Source organism: Macaca fascicularis, chromosome 1, assembly GCF_037993035.2.
Source record: "Macaca fascicularis isolate 582-1 chromosome 1, T2T-MFA8v1.1".
Taxonomy (NCBI): Eukaryota; Metazoa; Chordata; class Mammalia; order Primates; family Cercopithecidae; genus Macaca; species Macaca fascicularis.
In genome coordinates, this window is record NC_088375.1 from 155,986,510 (window position 1) to 156,006,005 (window position 19,496).

The 19,496-nt window shown below is 36.3% G+C and overlaps 1 protein-coding gene across 3 annotated transcripts; it reads right to left on the reverse strand.

The window, feature by feature from the left end:
* Window positions 1-3,134: 3,134 nt before the first annotated feature.
* Window positions 3,135-17,298, reverse strand: IFI44 (interferon induced protein 44). Of its 3 annotated transcripts, none has more exons than XR_010577611.2 (9): window positions 17,221-17,298; window positions 16,476-16,942; window positions 12,845-12,881; window positions 11,973-12,168; window positions 11,671-11,820; window positions 7,719-7,890; window positions 5,740-6,652; window positions 4,337-4,510; window positions 3,135-3,448 (listed from the first exon to the last, which is right to left on the reverse strand). XR_010577611.2 is itself a non-coding variant. In XM_005542938.4 (9 exons), exons 2-9 carry the CDS (start codon window positions 16,930-16,932, stop codon window positions 3,431-3,433), a joined length of 1,305 nt encoding a protein of 434 aa, XP_005542995.3. In that variant the 5' UTR covers window positions 16,933-16,942; window positions 17,221-17,298; the 3' UTR covers window positions 3,135-3,430. The 3 variants fall into 3 exon arrangements, 2 of the variants coding, with proteins under 2 accessions (XP_005542995.3, XP_073883790.1); XM_005542938.4 differs by having other exon boundaries at window positions 6,552-6,652; XM_074027689.1 differs by lacking the exon at window positions 16,476-16,942 and having other exon boundaries at window positions 6,552-6,652.
* Window positions 17,299-19,496: the final 2,198 nt, after the last annotated feature.

The window sequence follows — 19,496 nt, forward strand, 5'->3', positions numbered from 1 at the left end:
CCTGCCAGGCCTTCCCCAGGAAGAACTATAAATATAAGTAGTGATGGGACCACCCCATTTGTAGGCAATGGAGAGGCACTTACAGCCAGTCCTACTTTATACATGAGATGGATTCACTATCAAGTCCATTGTTCCTTACCAGGATGCAAGTCAAATTCACCAGGATTGAAATAGTATCCTGAGTGGTGATGCCTCCCTATGCTGGGATATGCTATTATAGCCCAAACCTGATACACCTTGATCTGGCAAGATAAAATAAATTTTTTGTTGGAAAGATAAAGTTGTGCAAGTGCATCATCAAACTTCTCTTTATCCCTACAACCATTTATCAGAATCCTTCCCAATGGTTTTTCAGCTTTAAATTCACCCAATCCAGCCAGCTAGTCCTTCATGTCCTCATCATCACCAGTTTTTATCAACAGATAGTTTAATTGCCCATTCCAGTTAGTTTTACGGGGAGTGGGAAAATCAAATATTTTTCATTAGCTACTTGGCTTTTACTTTTTTAACACAAATACACAGGAGAATCATGCAATGCTGTCAGCATCTAATACAATCCTGGGCCAGCACACTCCTTTCCAACCGATCTTATGATGGCAGGACCTTTCCATCTTGCCTTCATTATTTTCTACGACCCCTGTATAATCTGCAAAATAAAGAAACATACCATTCTTTCTTTGGTATGACTTTTTTTGTTGGACTACCACTGCTGGGTATGCCTCCTTTCTGAGCTCTGGTTATTTGCCTTTATTGACTGTGATCATCACCATGTCACCCACCCCAGCAGTGGAAAGTCTGTTCAGTTGCCCTTTGATTCCCTTCACAGACATGATACAGAGATTTTTGGTTCCTGTGTTGTCAACACAATTGATCATGGCTCTTATCGGAAAACCCAGGGAATTCCAGCATTTCACACTGGAGGACCCACCACATCCTTGCTTAGACATCTTGAATGTTGAAAAAGGGCAGAATGACTCACTTCAGTTCTTGATCAAACTGTTGCTATATTGGTGATGCAGAATTTGATAAGTCCAAATGATGCTGAGTCTCTTAGTTCAGTTTTGAACATAGGCAACAAGATATGTATACTCTGATTCGAGAAAATATAACCTAGGAAACTGAGCTTATTCACATTCTGTTGTTCCGCATCTTGAATAGTGTCCTAGGCCAGGGATCCCCATCCCCCAAGCCACAGACCAGTATGAGTTTGTGGCCTGTTAGGGACCAGACCACACAGCAGTAGGTGAGCAGTGGGTGAGCGAGGGAATCTTCGTCTGTATTTACAGCTGCTGCCCATTGCTCACATACTGCCTAAGCTCTGCCTCCAGTCAGATCAGCGGTGGAATTAGATTTTCACAGGAATGTGAACCCTATTGTGAACTGCGTATGTAAGGGATCTAGATTGTGCCCTCCTTATGAGAATCCAATGTCTAATAATCCATCACTGTCACACATCACCCCAAGATGGTACTGTCTAATTGCAGCAAAACAAACTCAGCATTCCCACTGATTATACACTATGATGAATTGTATAAGGATTTCATTATATATTATAATGTAATAATAACACAATAAAGTGCACAATAAATGTAATGTGCTTGAATCATCCCAAAACCACCTGACCCAGCACTCACTGGTCTGTGGAAAAATTGTCTTCCATGAAACCAATCCCTGGTGCCAAAAATGTCGGGGACCACTGTCCTAAGACATTGCTGCACCCAAAGTATAAGCAAAGTCAAAGCCCAACATTAATTTATTCTAGTCGGAACCCAGTTGAAGACACCTGGGGCTACTCGTAAGGTTTCTACGTAGACTACCTGTGGTTCTTTGCTTTCAAAGAATCTTACCAAAAGCCATCTTTTAGAAATTCTCTGTTAGCATTCCGAACACTGTGTTACTACATTAGCAGTTTCCCTAAAGGAGTATGTCATGATTCCAACCAATGTTTATAGCTTGAAAGACAATATCTCTGTTTATTTCGTGTCCCCAAATAGAGACATCCAAGGAATGGACCAGTATATCAGTCTTTGTATTCTAATCCCTTATGAGCCAGTGACTAGGCTTTATCTGGTGGCCATTAACATGATCCATTTGAATTCTTCCACAGAATTACTACAGATTTTCATAATTTAATTCTCCTCACAGTGTATTTTTAATTGACTGATCATGTGGATCTCATATGCACTAAATACAAGGGCATTAACCACATCATGAATCAAAATAGCAAGCATTACCTCAGATGCATCAAAATTGTCCTATTCTGTCAGATACACTGCCTTCAATTTTGTCCATTTTATGGACCTAACTTTGCCTTCAACTAAGGTTTACCATCAGCAGGGTAACACTCAGAACAGTAGATACCCTGGCTAATAACTAGGCTGGGGCATAAAGGGGACTTCTGAGATGCCTGCTGGTGAAGTTCTGTTTCTTATCTGAGTGCTAGTTTCTCAGGTTTGTTAAGTTTATAAAAATGCATCGAGCCATATACATGAATCATACAGCTTTTGTGTTTATACTGTATTTTAATAAAAAGCTTTTTAAAAGTAATTGCTAATAATTTTAGATGTATTAATAAGACTTGAATTAAGATGGCTTAAGATTATCAAGGATGCTAACCTGAGAGAATGATAGCAACACATAAAGGAAGTAATGAAGGGGTGAATGTATGTGTGAGAGAGAGACAGAGACAGAAATAGAGAGACAGCTAGAGAGGGAGAGAATAGTCAACAGCTTTTAAATCCCCAGATTCAATCATTTCTGAAGCCAGTTTTATGCCCTTTCTTTGGTTTGATTAGTTGATCCAATACTATAATCCTCTTTTTTATTCATATAGTTCAGGGTGAATGTTGTCACTTGTAACTAAAATAGTCATAACTATAAAGTAATCAAGCTATAGCCTCTTTCTGTTTTAGTCTTACGGAATTCTTATGAATATTAAGTACCACATTTGGTAAGTATAAAATATTAAGCAAAAATGGCTTTAGGTTAAAGAATACAACATTAAGAAGGGATTCATACAGACCAAAATCACATATTTTAGAAATAAAATCAGAAGGCAAAATTAAGGTGAAAGCAGTGAATTTTAGAAGATACTGACAAATCATAATTTTTCCAAAATCACACACACTCTCAAGTTAGACCCAAGTTTTATAAGAAATTTATTTTTTCACAGATACAGAACATAAATCCAAGAAAAATTATTATTATTTTTCACAATTATGACTTTAAATCATGCTATCTCTAGTTATTCACAAGTACTACAATGTTCTATGCATTTCTTCATCCTAGACATTAATAAAACACATCCCTTCGGTCTTAGTTACTTCTCTTTGGTCTGTTTTCTCCTTTCGGAATTTTAATCTTCTGTGATATGAAGAAATTTATGTGAACCTTTCACATATCAATTTTCTTCCCTGTGCACACTTGATAATTACCTTTCTTTGATTCCCTGAGAAAAGAAACACAAAATATTCTTAGTGGATTATCTGAGGAAAAGCAACCAGAGGGAAGAGGAATATTGGGACACTGGAGATCTCAACGAACGCAATATTAGCAGCACATGTACCTTGAGGAAGAGAAGGGATGGTGAAACCAAGATGGTAGAGTTAGAGCAACGAAGTTAGTGACATGAGAGTTTCCCAGCAATTTGAGAAAGAGAGAATTGGAGAGGATATGATATTCTGAATTCATTTCCCAAGCACTAAAATAAGATTTGAGTATACTAAACTGAAACCTCTGTCAAATCTCTAAATGGAACAGTGCAGCATGTACTATGCACAGATTGTTAAAAGAAAGTTGATGTAATACTAAATTCTGTGGCCATTCCATAAAAGGACATACCTCTACCTAGCAAAGGCCACACTGCATGAAGAAGGACTAAGATGAAGGAGAGAAACAAAAAGGCAAATCAAAGAAAGACGGGAGCGTAAGGTCCTAAGGAAGGAGCAAATAATCAAAGGTCGCATCTGATGAGGAGCAATGCTGATCCATTCCAGTTCTAGGTCCTAAGTAAAGAAACATAGTCTGAGAAAACAGGCCAGGGATACAGCTTGGGATGTTCAGAGAGTGGAAATGACAGAAGTGGATTATTTTAAAGCTTTCATCTCAAGACAAGAGGGGAAAAAATGTAGTACAGATTCTCTTAGGATGCACTCCAGGAAAAGAGGGAAATGTGAGGAGGGAAAAATGCATCCAGACAGTGGGTTAAAGAGCAGGACTAATCACAGGGCAACAACCCACAAAAAGACTGAGAGCTGCCAGGTAGCTGACAGATCCAGGCAGAAAGTAGCCAACTACCTGACTCCTTTCAAGCTTCCACACCACCAAACACGTCTACCTGTTTCTCAAGAGGCAAATCCTCTAAGAAGTCATCTGCAGCCCATAGCATTCGTCTCAGAGCAGAAAGAATTAGAACATCCTTTACAGGGTCCAGCTCCCACTCAGAGGAATAATTGCTAACCACCGAGATGTCAGAAAGAGCAAATCCAAGTTTTCTTTGGACTTCCTCTAGCTGCAATACAGAAATTAAAAAGACATTGGAAAACAGTGAAAAATATTATTTTATGTCAGTATAAATTATGAAAGCAATATCAAAATGTAAGAACTTGGCAATAATTTCCCATTGGAAAAAAAATGGAGATCTGGTCTCACAAAGTACTCTTGAAGAACTTCACATATCAAGTTCTAATGTCACTGGTAATAGTAATTTGGAATACATGCAGTGGATTCTAAATGATTTAGAAGCAAAAATTTTAAGACACCTGTGCTACAGTCCATACATTTCCTGTTTCTTTTAAAAGACATTCTCTGGATAAGTAGATTTTATTAGACCAGTTTAATGTTTGATTCTTGTTTAGACTATTTTACCTCTAGAACCAAACTGCCTAGGTTCAAAATATTTATCTGTCACTGCTCAGCACTGTCAATAAACATTGGCAAATATTTACTCTGTTTTCTTTGTTTCCTCACCTGTAAAATGCAGTAATGATAGTACCCATTTCATAGGCTTATTATAAGGACTAATTAAGAAAATCTATCACATACTTAATGCTCAGCAGATATTCACTATCATTGCATTCCCCCAACTGGTGTTCCCACTTCCAGATTCCTTTTGATTCCAATCTGTGCACAGTGCCACATTAATTTTTCTGAAGATCATAACTTTGATTGACTTTGATCATATCATTACTCTTTCAAAAAATTGCTGTGATTCCTCATAATGCTCCTAATTAAATAAAATTACTTCATGCAAATGTCGCCCATTTTATCTCCCCCTACAAAGATCCAGCCCTTCACTAACCTGAACTCCACGTTTCCCAAACATGTTGACTTTTCCTCCATTAATATATTGTCTTATGCTGAATTTGTTGGCCCTTTTTGTCTCTTCATTTTCTGAAATGTTTATTCTCCTTGAAAGCCACTTCCCAGTGCTGTCCCATTGATGAAATCTTCCCGAACCCCTTTAACACTATATTTTTCTTCTCTAAACTTTTAAAGCACTTTATTTTTCATTGTTTCATGATATTTATCATTGTCAATCATAGATAATTTCTTGTCAACTTTTTCTTAGCCCACACTCCCATCCCCTCACCCCCATCTATAAAATTGTAAAATGTTTAATGTGGGGGAATTTTTTCATGATCTGCGTAGCTGAAAAGAGACTGGCTCAATCTTAAAGATAATCAATAAACATTTATTGAATTGAATCTAGTTGAATTAAATTGTAATAAATGAACTTACCCATGTCAGTGTAAAGAGAGACAGTTAGCCTTCTGTATCCATGGGTTCTGCATCTGTGAGTTCAACTAAGGCTCAAAAACAATTGAAAAAAAATGGCCGGGTGCAGGCACTCATGCCTGTAATCCCAGAACTTTGGGGGTCTGAGGCAGGCAGATCACCTCAGGTCAGGAGTTTGAGAGCAGCCTGGCCAACATGGTGAAACCTCATCCCTACAAAAATACAAAAAAATTAACCAGGTGTGGTGGCACATGCCTGTAATCCCAGTTGCTAGAGAGACGGAGGCAGGAGAATCACTTGAACCCAGGAGGTGGAGGTTGCAGTGAGCCAAAATCATGCCACTGCACTACAGTCTGGGCAACAGAAACTCCATCTCAAAAAAATAAAAAAATAAAATTTGAAAAAATATTTCATCTGTACTGAATACGTACAGGTTATTTTCTTGTCATTAATAATTAAAAATAGAGTAGAAAAACTATTTACATAGCATTTAATTTGGGTTAGGTATCATAAGTAATCTAGATATTATTTAAAGTATATCAAAGGATGTACATAGGTTATATGCAAGTACAAATACTATGCCATTAAGCATCCACAGATTTTGGTAGCAATGCAAGTTCCTGGAACCAATCTGCTGCAAATACCAAAGAACGACTGTATTCAACTTTTAAATCTTGGGAAATGGGCCCTATTTAAGTAATTTGTATAATTCTTCTTAAACCCAGTAGCTGCTTGTTTTTATTTTTATACACACTAGTATGTGATTGTAGTAACATACCCCAGAAAATGTGTTTACGAAGGGCATCATTCATTACCTTGGACCTCAGAGGCACACATCTGTCTATTTCTATAAGGTCACCTTTTGTAATCAGATCCATGCTATCCACATGAGTGAGCAAAGCCACGTGTACCACACCTATGCCAAACAGAATTGTTTGTATCATTTTAGAGAGCATCAGTATTTTCAAGTTACTTAACTATCAGTTATGCAATAGGCAACCTGTGGAACAATTTCAGATTTGGAAAGATCCCCTGCACCTCCGTCACCCTCATCTCCCCAGAAAACTCCCCTGGACTACTTATTAGTATCTGGAATTTCTCTGACATGGGGAGTCACCTTCACTGCCTTCCATGGTAGCAAATGAGGACTCAAATGAAACCACCTCTTGGAAGAGGTAACTAAAATTTATGCCGCAATATTGCTGATTGATTTCATATTCTGTGCAGAAGTTGTGTTTTGACAGAGACTAAAGACCAAAGGCCTCTAATAAACAAGATGGGGGAGAAGAGTCCTCTAGAAAGAGACAGAATGTGTCAAAGTATCACAAGTAAACTTCCTTTATTTCACAATACTAGCAATCATCTCTCTGCACATCTCCTCTTTGCAAAGTTTTAAATTTCAGCAAGCAGGTAAGTTGATCACTCTCTGCTTCAAAACCAAGAACAGTGATAAACTGGCTCTTTCTCATTCCAAATGGACATGACCAAGAAAAGCCAGAATGGGTCACCCTAAATCCCTGATCCTTGTTACCTTCTCCAAACTCTTTACCTCTCTCTACCAAACATTTTACCTTCCAGTTTCTTTTCCTTACGACATGTTTCTTTTTCATTTTCTAATTCTTAAAGCTCAAGGCCCAATCTTTGTCAATAAATGCATGCCAGGACATAGGGGTAGCAGGTAGTTTGGATTGTACTACCTTTCATATATACATTAATTTGTTTTAATTCTTAACAAAAAAAAAACTCTCTAAGGTAGGTACTATTATTATACTAATTTTATTGATTAGAAAATTGAGGCACAGAGAGTTTAAGTTACTTGCACAAAGTCATATAGCTAATGAAAGCTCAATTTCATTGAAGCATGCTGGTAGACTAGGGAAGATTGAAATATGCAATGACTGAAGTTCTTTATCCTGTCCAAAATACATTCTAAAACACAGTCTAGTCAATTACCCTTAGTAGCAAAGTGGAATGAGACTCACCAGCGTTTATCAACTCCCTTCGAAGTCTTCTGATCTTTTCTATCATTTGAGAGGAGAAGTGTTCAATAGAGTTGACATCAAATACAAATGCCACACAATGAATTCTGTCCTTCAGCGATGGGGAATCAATGTAGTCATGATGACTTAATTTGATTGATTCCATGGGATTAAACTGTAAGGTAGACATAAAGCAACATATTAATTCAACAAATGTTTATGAGCACAAACTATGTACCAGGCACTGTGCAAGTGAACTGAATGGTAAACAAAACAGAAAAGTCTCCTATAGTGTGAGGCTAACAATCTTAATAGAGAATACAGGCATTATGCAAGTAAGCTAGCAGTCCTTTCACCTTTAATGTAAGGCATCTGTGAGGAAAGGACATGTAATCTGAGAGCTAAAATATCAGGAGTTCAAGAGGATAAGGATATGGCTGAAAGTGTTCTAGATAAGAAAGGCAATCTGCCCACAAATGGAAGTAAGAGAATTCAGAAAAAAAGCTGGTACCATCAAGCACAGTGCAAGGAGGAAAGGGGTTCAAGGTGAGATGACTTTACTCTTCAGCTAGCAGTTTCTCTGTTGGGAATCTGTCCCACTGATATACTGACAAAAATACATAATGATATATGCAAAAGTTATTAACTGCAGCAATATTTGTAGCAGAAAAATGCCATATCAATTAAACTTTGATACGTCAATAAAGCAGTTTTCTACCACTTCTCAAAGAATGGAGTAGCCGCAAATTTATATGTACTTTGTTATATATTTAAAAAGGCAAGAAAAATATAAATTTTGTATGGTTACTAATAGGAAGAGGGGAGAAATTTATTTGAAGGGGCAGAGAAGGAAGATAGATTCTTTGAATATACATTATTTTGTAGATTTGATCTTTGAACCATATAAATGCTAAACATAAACATAAAACCAAATTAACTTTGAAAATCAGTTCCTAAATTTAATTGAATTAGTGAACTGTTGCGGTTATAATACAGGGATAAACTATTTTGATTGACTTCAAAATACAATAATTTGTATACCCCTCCAAGGATACATGATACAACCTAAATACACTATAAAAATCTGCTAAGATGTTTTAATTATTTCCAGTTTTGATTGTGATTATATGAAATGATACTAAGTGTGACTATGATGAGATTGTTCATGGTACTGATAGAGCTTTTATACTGAGGTTCCTGTAGATGATATATAAGATAAAGGAAATGAGTTGTGACATGATATTCTGTTACCGCCACTGTTTTTGAGAATGAGAATTCTCAGTTTGGGAGAAAGCAGATATACAAGTGATAGAAAAGAGAGTAAGTAAAAACTTTCTAGTACTGAATTTGAATAAGAAGTTTTTGTATAAGTTTATAAATTTTTTTTCATGAAAATGTATATTACTTAACTCTGCTTACTAAAAAAGGCAAGAAACAATGACCAGCCAAGTAGCTATGAACATTTCTAATGCCCCACACCAGGACTACTTGAAGAAACAGCTGTCTCAAAAGCTGTGGCAAGAATAAAAGAATATAAAAAAGACTTTTAGGTTCATGTCAAATGGACTCAGGATCCAAATTGTAGAGGCTCTCACTGGTACAAGATGGTACATTTTACATCAGTATGGAGAAAACCTACAATGGATTGAAACACACAACATATGTTCAATTCATACTGAGTTGTTCTTAATAACAATAAAATAATATCTTGACCCTATTGGCAAAGGTGAAGAAAATGTCATTATTTCAAAGTCTTGTAAAAAGGCAAAAAATTCAAGCATATATGCTGTTGTTCTTTTTAAACTGTGCCACTGGATAATCAAAGAATGGATGAGGGTAAGTTTCTCTTTTGTATGTGAAATGGTGAAAGAATAATAGAGAATGTCACTATTTTCACACCTTAACAAATAAACGGATCTAGGCATTAAACATTGATTAATACCAATATTAGAAAAGTGATAAATCTCCAAACTGTGCACAGTTTCATAGAATACAACACAATCTATGAAGTAGAATCTGAATTGGAGCACTCTTTAGATTCAACTCTCAATAATCAGGACATATGGAAAACAGAGGACCATGTAAAACCACCCTGAGGGATGAAAATAATGGAGTTCAGATTACATAGAAGTCTACAAAACAACTAGATTTCTTAAGAAACAAATGATAAGGAAAAAGCAAGGGATATAAAGTCAGAACATACAATCAAAGAGACTGAATAGACCTATTTGAATGTTATTCAAACAAACTTATAGATCTATATTTATAAAGCAATTATAAATTTGAACATTGAGTTGTATTTGATAATTTATGGAATGATTGTAAATTTTAGGTGGGGTAAGAGTATTATGACTATGTTTAAGGAGATATATATATGCTCCTATTTGTATAGTTATATGTATAGTCAGTATTGAATAAAATGTTATGATTTCTTGGGTTTGCTTCAAAATAATACAAGAGAAGAGAAAGTGGGTAGATACAGATGAAACAAGACTGGCTGTGAGTCAAAAATTTTTGAATCTGAGTACATGGGAATCCATTAAACTATTTTGTCTGTTTTAAAATTCTCTGTGATAAAAAGTTTGTATTTAAAAAATAATATTTAAAAATAAACAGCACTTACAAGACAACTTTATACTAAAGAATGAAAGAATCTTGCATGAATAGAAAAACAAAACTTGCTGTGTTTTTTTAACAGGCACACAAGATATGTAAAGACGTCAATCAATTTTCAGTATAAAGTGTTAATATAATTTCAATCTAAACAACAAGAAATCAAACACAAATGAACAAACAAAGCACAAAAAACCTCATTTGAAAAGGTATATGTATGAAAATTGCCAAGAAAAACAAATAGGAGTAATAAAAAAATGAATGTGACTTGTCTGGTAAGTTATCAAGCCATAATTGATTACTATGGTAATTAAACAATTAGATAATATAGTAATTAAAATGCTATCATGAAATAATAGATCACTACATCAATAGAAAAAACTAGAGAATACAAAAATTGACCCCAATATTTCATAATGAAAAGATACAAAAGGCATTCAGTGAAAGATGTTGGCATCATTGACTATCGTTTGGAACAAAGTAAACTTAATGATTATTCAAGATCTGAATGTTCATTAGAAGGCTAGAAGTTTAAAAAATATATACTGAGATGGTTCTTTGATCTCCCCTTCCTCTTGCCTGGAACACTGACAGTGCTCAGTGTTCTTTTCACATAAAAACGACAGTCACACGTCTCAGTCAGGTGGGGCTGCTATGACACGTTATACAGATTGGGTGGCTTAAACAACAAACATTTATTTCTCACAGTTCTGGAGGCTAAGAAGTTCAAGATCAAGGTGCCAGAAGATTCGGTTTCTGGTCAGGGTCCTCTTCCTGTTTACAGAGAGTCACCTTCAGGCTATATCTTCACATGACAGAAAGAGATCATCTCTCTCATGTATATAAGAGCACTAATCCCATTCATGAGGTCTCTATCTTTATGACCTAATTACCTCCCAAAGTCGCTACCTCCAAATACCATCACATTGAGGACTAGGGTTTCAACATATAAATTTGGGGGAGGCATATCTTAACAGCCCATGCTGAGGAGCTCAAAAAATCGGAAGGATCTCTGAAATTAATAACTTCAGATAGCTGCCACACTGGTCCCAAGCTGCCTGCCTTCAGACTTCCTCTTACATAAGAAAAATTATCTATGTAGGTAAGTTGATGCAGTTGGATTTCTGTTTCACATAGCTGAAAGCAATGGAAAGTGGGGTAGCTGTTATGATAGCCATGATGGAAGAGCCCTCGAGATGTTTTCATTCTTTTTGAAAAAAAAAAATCAAATAGGGACAAAGGACCTTGAGCAAGTATAGTTTAAGAAGATAAATGCTGATACATTTGTACAAAAATAAGCATTTTAAAAATCAATTATAATTTCTCATTAGTCAAATCTTACCTGGTATCTATCACGAATGTTACCATTTAAGATGTAGAATATGTCATCCCTGCACAGGCCACCTTCTTTCTCACCCAGCCCCAGTGAGTCACACAGAATAAATGGCAGATATTGGCCATCTTTCCCATCTCTAATAAAGTATGTCCTATACTGTAGAGGAGATAAAAGCAATTTTAAAGGTTCATTTTTTATTATAAATTGAGATGAAGTCTATACATAATAAAGTTGATCTGCAAAAGGCTTTTGAAATATAATTGATTTGAACAGAGAAGCAAAGGCTAGGTGGCCTCAAATGTGCTTACCTTCTCAGATATCCCAGTTCTATTAGTGCCCACCAAAGCCTGATGCGTTACATGCCCTTGGAAAACAGACCTCACTGAGTTGAAAAAGCTGGACTTCCCAGCTCCAACTGGACCCAGCAGCAGAATTCGTATTTGTGGAACCAGGGATCCATATGGTTCATAAGTTCTCAAGGCAGACAATAAGCTCTTCCTGAGCCTGTTTAGACATGATCATTTTTAACAATTGACTGCGGTTAGGTCATAAAACCTTACTATAAATTTTCTGCGGATTCATTTTTTTCATAGATATAATTTTTTATTAGCAACTTGCCTTCTTACTTAAAAAACATGAGACGAACCTACGTGAAATCCTATTGCAAAAAGAACAAAAAGCAAAAATAATACACAACTAAATTAGTAGACCACATACATCTAAGAATAAATAATCGCTGTATTAAACATAAAGATCAATTATTTAAGACTAAACTTCAGAAGTCAAAATACATGTGACTTCCAAAGTTCATGAAAGTAGACCATTTCTAACATATTCTTGAAGTTCATGGTGGGTATTCCCCACCTGCCAACCACTTCTAGCAACTCTCTAGAGTAGTTGAAACATTAACTGCAAGAATTCTAAGTAAAACACAGACATACAAACAAATAACTATTTTTCTTCAAGTATATCACATTAAAAATTCCTTTCTTCTACTCAGTGTCCTTTTTGTTTTAACATTAATATTATCAAATATTTTATGATTATAAATACAGTTTGTTCTTGATGATCCACAAGTTATGTGTGATAATATGTGTTGCCAATTATATTGATGAGACCTATCATAGAATAAGTCAAAGAAAATGAAGAGAATAATAGAATCTTAAAAACATTGACTTACTCAGTTACCCCTTTTATCTTTCTTTCATCCAGTAAATCTGAGGAAATAATCAAAGAATAATGTAGATTAGAAGTTGTCGAATGATTGGCTGACTGAATGAATGTCAATGAATTCACTAGAGACAAATACAAAAATAGCTTTTCCATGAGAACGGTCCTGTATGGTGAAAAGGGAACAATTTTATAGAGAAAATTCTGATAAATCTCATTAACAACATTTGAAGAGGCTAGCACTAGAGGCAAGGTAGACCCTCTGTACTATCAGCAGATCTCTTCTCATTCAGTTACTCAACAGTGGTATGTGACTCACTCCCACATGGGAATTGAGGGTGTGGGTGTTTTCTAAAGAAAAGAAGCAAGGCCTAGAGATGTGGGAATGTCTAATGTGGAAATGTGGAAATGTCTAATAAGACATTTTCCCCTCCATAATCCAATAGGTGTGAGAGGGATAATGTGCAGAGACACACAAACAGAAAACACGGCACTAGATTTTCTCTACAACCTGCTATTAACAATTGGAACTCCGGGAACTTCCAGCTCACTAAATTTTATTCCTGCCCCCAGAAGAGAAGATGAGACTCATGCTTACCCAATCAGAGTGCAGTAAATTGTTCAAGTGTAAGCAGAGGATTTCATTCAGATCAATAAGGCACAAGCTGAGAATTATTTTTTTCTTAGAAAGAGACATTTTTATGTTGAATTTAAAACAGAAAGGATAAGGATAAGCGATGCTACCAATTCTCTCAGTTACAAAAGAAGAATATCATGTGGAACATTTATAAACATGGCCATATGTATGGCAACAAAGTGAACAATATTACCAATAGTAGAAATTGTGAAAACTTCCCTCAATGTCTATAATATAATAAGACTAGCAAAGCGCAATTACAAACAAATGGAAAAGCAACCTCCTGGGAGTTTAAAAAGCACTGTCTTAAATAACTTTAATATCCAAAAAGAAATAAAAACCACAATTACAAATATATAGAAAATAGCAATATGAACATTTATGTCAATTTTATGATAATATCCTATTTCGTTAATGACAAGAAAGAAGGAAAACACTGAAAATTGAAAATAGAATAAAAAAGAATAAAGAAACGGACCTTAGGAATATAAAAAGAAACACAAAATACAAAACCAAATTTTACAACTTGAAGAAAGGATAAATTAATATAGTAATTATTTTAAAATGTAAAATAAATAAATTATCTTGTTTTATCAAAGAAAGACAAATTTGTTAAATGTCATACCACCACTCATATACCAAAATGGTTACATAATCTAAAAAAAAAAAAAAAAAAACGCTGAAAAGAATTTGGGGTGACAGAGACCCTTGTACACTACTTATAGTTATAGAAATTGATATAAAACTATGTTGGGAAATGTCGTCAGTGTGAAGATGAACATATACATACCCTGTGATCCAGCAATTTCATTGATATTTTCTTCAAAAAACAATTATATGTGTGAACCAAAAGATATATACAATAATATTTATAGCAGTATTATTTGTAATAGTTCCAAACTGGAAAACACAAATGTCCGCCAGTGATGATTGGATAAAATACTGTGAAGGATGCACCACAATGGAATACTGCATGAATGAAAAGGAACAAACTATTGCTACATACAAGAATAAGGATGAATCACTATGAAGTATGAAGGTAGGAGTTAAAGTAGCTAGACAGACACATTCGCTCACTTTACCAGGGAACACTCTCAGGGAAAAAAGGAAGACAACTGACCAAGTCTAATTTTCTAATAAGTATGCTAGTAATTTTATGTCCTGGTGAATAGACTAATGATATTTCCCACACGGAATAGTACACATCTCTTGAACATCCTTAACAGGATATCAGTGACTAAGAATTACTTAGTAAATAAATCTAGATTCTGGCCGGGCACGGTGGCTCACGCCTGTAATCCCAGCACTTAGGGAGGCCAAGGCATGCGGTTACTAGGTCAGGAGTTCGAGACCAATCTGGTGAGCACAGTGAAACCCTGGCTCTACTAAAAATACAAAAAATTAGCTGGGGATGGTGGTGCATGCCTGTAATCCCAGCGACTCAGGAGGCCGAGGCAGGAGAACTGCTTGATCCTGAGAGGAGGAGGTTGCAGTGAGCTAAGATCTTGCCACTGCACTCTGCACTCCAGCCTGGGTGACAGAGACTCTGTCTCAAACAAACAAACAAAAAAAATTACAGATTCCATGGGTTAAGGGGGCATTCTTGCCTCCCTGGAAGCTGTTATATAATTTTTCAATATGTAAAGTCGCCCATAAACTTCACTTAAAACCCCTGCCTATTTTTCTGGCCCTTAAAGCATATGTCCAATATGGAAAGGAAAGATTTAGGGAGCCACACAGAATATCTAAGTACTCTTTCTGCCTTTTCTTAGATTTCTGATTGCCCCATCTTTGAAATTACTAATACAGCAATATTAGATATTATGCTCAGTGAAATAAGCCAGACACAAAAGGACAAATACTACATAATCCCACTTACATGAGGAATCTAAAATAGTCAAATTCATAAAAGCAGAATTAGAATGGTGGTTTGCTAGGGACTGTGGGAAGGAAGAAAGGAGAATATATTTGTCAAAGGGCATAAAGTTTTACTTATGCAAGATAATTAAGTCCCAGAGATCTACTGTACAGCATAGTACCTACAGCAACAATACTATATGGCAGGGGTCGCCAATTCCCGGGGCCACGGAGCCTAGGCTGTCTGTGGCCAGTTCAGATCCAGGCCACAGAGCAGGACTTGAGCGGCAGGAGTGTGAAGCTTCATCTGTATTTACAGCTTCTCCCCATTGCTCATATTACAGCCTGAGCTCTGCTTCCTGTCAGATCAGCAGCGGAATTAGATTCTTATAGGAGCGCAAACCCTATTAGGAACTGTGCATGAGGGATCTAGGCTGCATGCTCCTTATGAGAATCTAATGCTTGATGATTCACTGTCTCCCATCATCCCCCAGATGGAACTGTTTAGTTGTAGGAAAACAAGCTCAGGGTTCCGGCTGATTCTACATTACAATGAGTTGTATAATTATTTCATTATATATTACAACATAATAGCAATAGAAGTAAAGTGCACAATAAATGTAATGCGCTTGAAACCAACCCCCCCACCACCAGTCTGTGGAAAAATTATCTTCCACGAAACTGGTCCCCGGTGCCAAAGAGGTTGGAGACCACTGCTGGTATACGGTAAGTCATCACTTAACATCATCATGGATTCTTGGAAACTGTAATTTTACGCAAAACAACATATAGCATGTCCTTGACTAATGTCTTTCTTCCATAATGATGAGGGAAATAAATTGGTTTCCTTCTAAGTTGTTTCACTTAAGTCACAGTTTCCAAGAACCTATAGTTCACGTTAACTGAGGATTTACTGTACTTAAAAATGTGCTAAGAGGATAAATCTTATGTTAAGTGTTCTTATCATAAATATACATTTTATTGACCCTGGTTGTCTCTTAGCAAACAATTTGTGTCCGGGTTTCAATCTGAACCATCCAAATTATGGTTGAGTGAAAAGGTCATTTTTCCTTAAAGAGATGAATTGGTTTAAACCAACCAAACATGCAAGGGAGAACTCTATACAGGATAATCTGATTAAACCTACCTTCACATCGAAAAACTTCACAATCCTGAATAGAAATAGTACAATTTTGAACAAGTCCAAGATCTTCCGTTGTCTTTGAGCCCATAATCACTTTTCTATTTCTTAACTCTATCTGGAAATTAGTTGTGGAGTTATATTTTACATTGTCATGACAAAACAGTCTTTCTGGTGTACATAGTCCTAGTTCCCGTTCTGAAATTTTAGTCTCTTGAAGTGCAAAAAGGATGATGGAGGCAGCCTTTCTTTCCTGGTAACTCTTTTCTGCATATGCTCCAATAATACGATGTTCACCATAAATCACTGTTAGAGTAGGCCCTTGATTATAACATCTGTCAAGTAAATCTCCACTACAGAATCCATGGACACTGCCCTTATAGAGAAGGCTAAGCCGCTTTCCTCCAAAATGATTTTGCAGGGTCTTTTCATGCAACCATGCCAAACGAGTTGTCACTGCCATACTTCTTGATCTAGTGGCAAATCAGATATATTTTCCATTAAATATTAAGAAACAGATAATATATACTGTTATAAACCTTGCATTTATGCCTCTAACATATTCTACATAACATAAAAAATGACAAAACAAGGATGAACAGAAAAATCATTAGCTAATTTTTTCCTATAAATCATTGCTTTTTAAATTAAAACAGAAACAGAGACTGGCAAGTGACACTGTCACCTAAGAGAGAGAGAAAGAGACAGACTAATGTCAGCTAGGAAAAAGGAAAAGCAGAAAGACATTTACCTGTTGTAGTGTCGGTAGTATCAGCTAGAGCTGAGGGTAGCTGCTCTGTCTGGATAGCTGGGCAGGCACAAAATGGGCAAAGGAAATTATTCTGTAGCCTTGAAGTTTCAAAGACTCAGAGAAAGGAAACTGAAACTCAGTATGTCCAGCCCACTTGACAGCATGCCAACTTCTCTCAACAAAGGAGCATAAGCTGATCCAGCTTTTAGACAGTAAATTTATATAAAAAATAGTATTGAAAGAATCAAGGAATTGAAGTCAGAGGGAAGAAAACATAACAGCTCACTGACTTTTAAAAAAATCTTTTTATTTAAGGAAAATGCAACCAATTTCTGTATATGGACATACAAAAAGTATTGTGTATTCTACCTCTAGAATATGTATCTCAAATTAATTTACATCTCTTAATTCCTGCTATCCATGAATTCTGCACTAGTATACTTCCTTATATAGAATGTTATTTTAGCCTCCAAATTTGTTCCTCTGTTTTTCTACTTGCCCCCTCTCTTCTCACCACAGGAAAATGAGGAGACTTCATTTATAAGACATAAAACAACCCATGTCAATTTCACAGTAAAGCCCCTTCTCTAACTTCACATTGCTAAGGATCATAAATTTGTGTCCTATAGGCAGAATTCAATCTGCAAATTTGTTTTGTAGGGCCAATGCAATACCTTTATATTTTTTAATTTTTGAATGTGAATGCTTTTATATCATTGGGCATCCACTCTCCAGTCCTCCTTTGTCCCCTCTTGCTTTATACCTGACTGGTTCTAACAAATTTAAATTGCCTGCCTGCCCTAAAAAGGTTTTTTTAATTTGCTGGCCCTATTAAAAACAATAGCACCATCAAATGAAAATATTTTAAGCAGCTTATGGGGTACTATTTATTTTGCTTTAAAAATTATAATATTATAGACTTATTATTCGTAAGGTAATTTACATGTATCCCATGTGTTTATCTTAATAACTTTTTGATGAAGACACCAATATTATTGCCGCTTTTCAAATAAATAAACAGAGTTTTGGAGTGTAAGTGAGAAAAAGAGGAGGAATAGGAGTGATGAGGGAAGAAATCTCCTGCTTTAGACAGCATAATCAGGAAAGGTCTATTTAATGAGATGTCATTGGAGAAGTGTCCTGAATGGAGTGAGAGGGAGTACCATGAAAATATCTAGGAAAAGGGCTTTATAAGCAGAGAGAATGGCAAGGATAATCACCCCTGTGGCAGCTTGTTGCAGTAAGAAGCTCAGTATGGTTGGAGCAGAGTTAAGTTTGGAGAATGGGAGTGAACAGGAGAATGGAGGGACCAGATAGAGATAATTGAATTATGGGGGCAATTCTGATCATAGTGAGTTAGTTCTTACAATACCTGATGGTTTTATAAAGGGCTTCCCCTTTCTCTGGGCACTCATTTCTCTCTTCTGCTGCCATGTGAAGAAGGACATGTTTGCTTCAGTTTCCTACATAATTATAAGCTTCCTGAGGCCTCCTCAGCTCTTTCCTTTATAAATTACCCAGTCTCAGGCCGTTCTTTATAGCAGTGTGAGAACACACTAATACAGTAAATTGGTACAGAGGGAGTGGGGCACTGCTATAAGGATACCCAAATGTGGAAGTGACTTTGGAACTGAGTAACTGGCAGAGGCTGGAACAGTTTAGAGGACTCAGAATAAGAGAGAAAAATGTGAGAAAGTTTGGAATTTCCTGGAGACTTGGAGGGCTCAGAAGACAGGAAGATGTGGGAAAGTTTGGAACTTCTTAGAGACTTGTTGAGTGGCTTTGAACAAAATGCTGATGGTGATATGGACAATAAAGTTTAGGCTGAGGTGGTCTCAGATGGAGATGAGAAACTTGTTGGGAATTGGAACAAAAGTGACTCTTGCTGTGTTTTAGCAAAGAGACTTGGCAGCATTTTGCCCCTGCCCTAGAGATCTATGCAACTTTAAGACTGAGAGAGATGATTTTATGTATCTGGCAGAAGAAATTTCTAAGTGGCAAAGCATTCAAGAGAAACCAGAGCATGAAAGTTCAAAAATATGTAGGCTGACCGTGGAATAGAAAAGAAAACCCCATTTTCTGAGGAGAAATTCAAACTAGTGGCAGAAGTTTGCATATGTAACAAGAAATGGAATGTTAATTACCAAGACAATGGGAAAAATGTCTCAAGGGCATGTCAGAGATCTCATGGCAGTCCCTTCTATCACAGGCCTAGAGGCTGGTTTCCTGGGCTGGGTCCAGGGACCTGCTGCTCTGTGTAGCCTCTGGACTATGTC

Bases quoted from the DNA above. Each gene is read 5' to 3' on its own strand.
- IFI44 (XM_005542938.4), bottom strand. From the start codon at position 16,932: ATGGCAGTGACAACTCGTTTGGCATGGTTGCATGAAAAGACCCTGCAA. The intron at 12,882-16,475 runs GTAGGTTTAATC...TTATTTCCTCAG, and splicing joins TGAAGTTTTTCGATGTGAAG to ATTTACTGGATGAAAGAAAG. The intron at 6,653-7,718 runs GTGAGTCTCATT...TGTTTGGCATAG, and splicing joins AAGGGAGTTGATAAACGCTG to GTGTGGTACACGTGGCTTTG.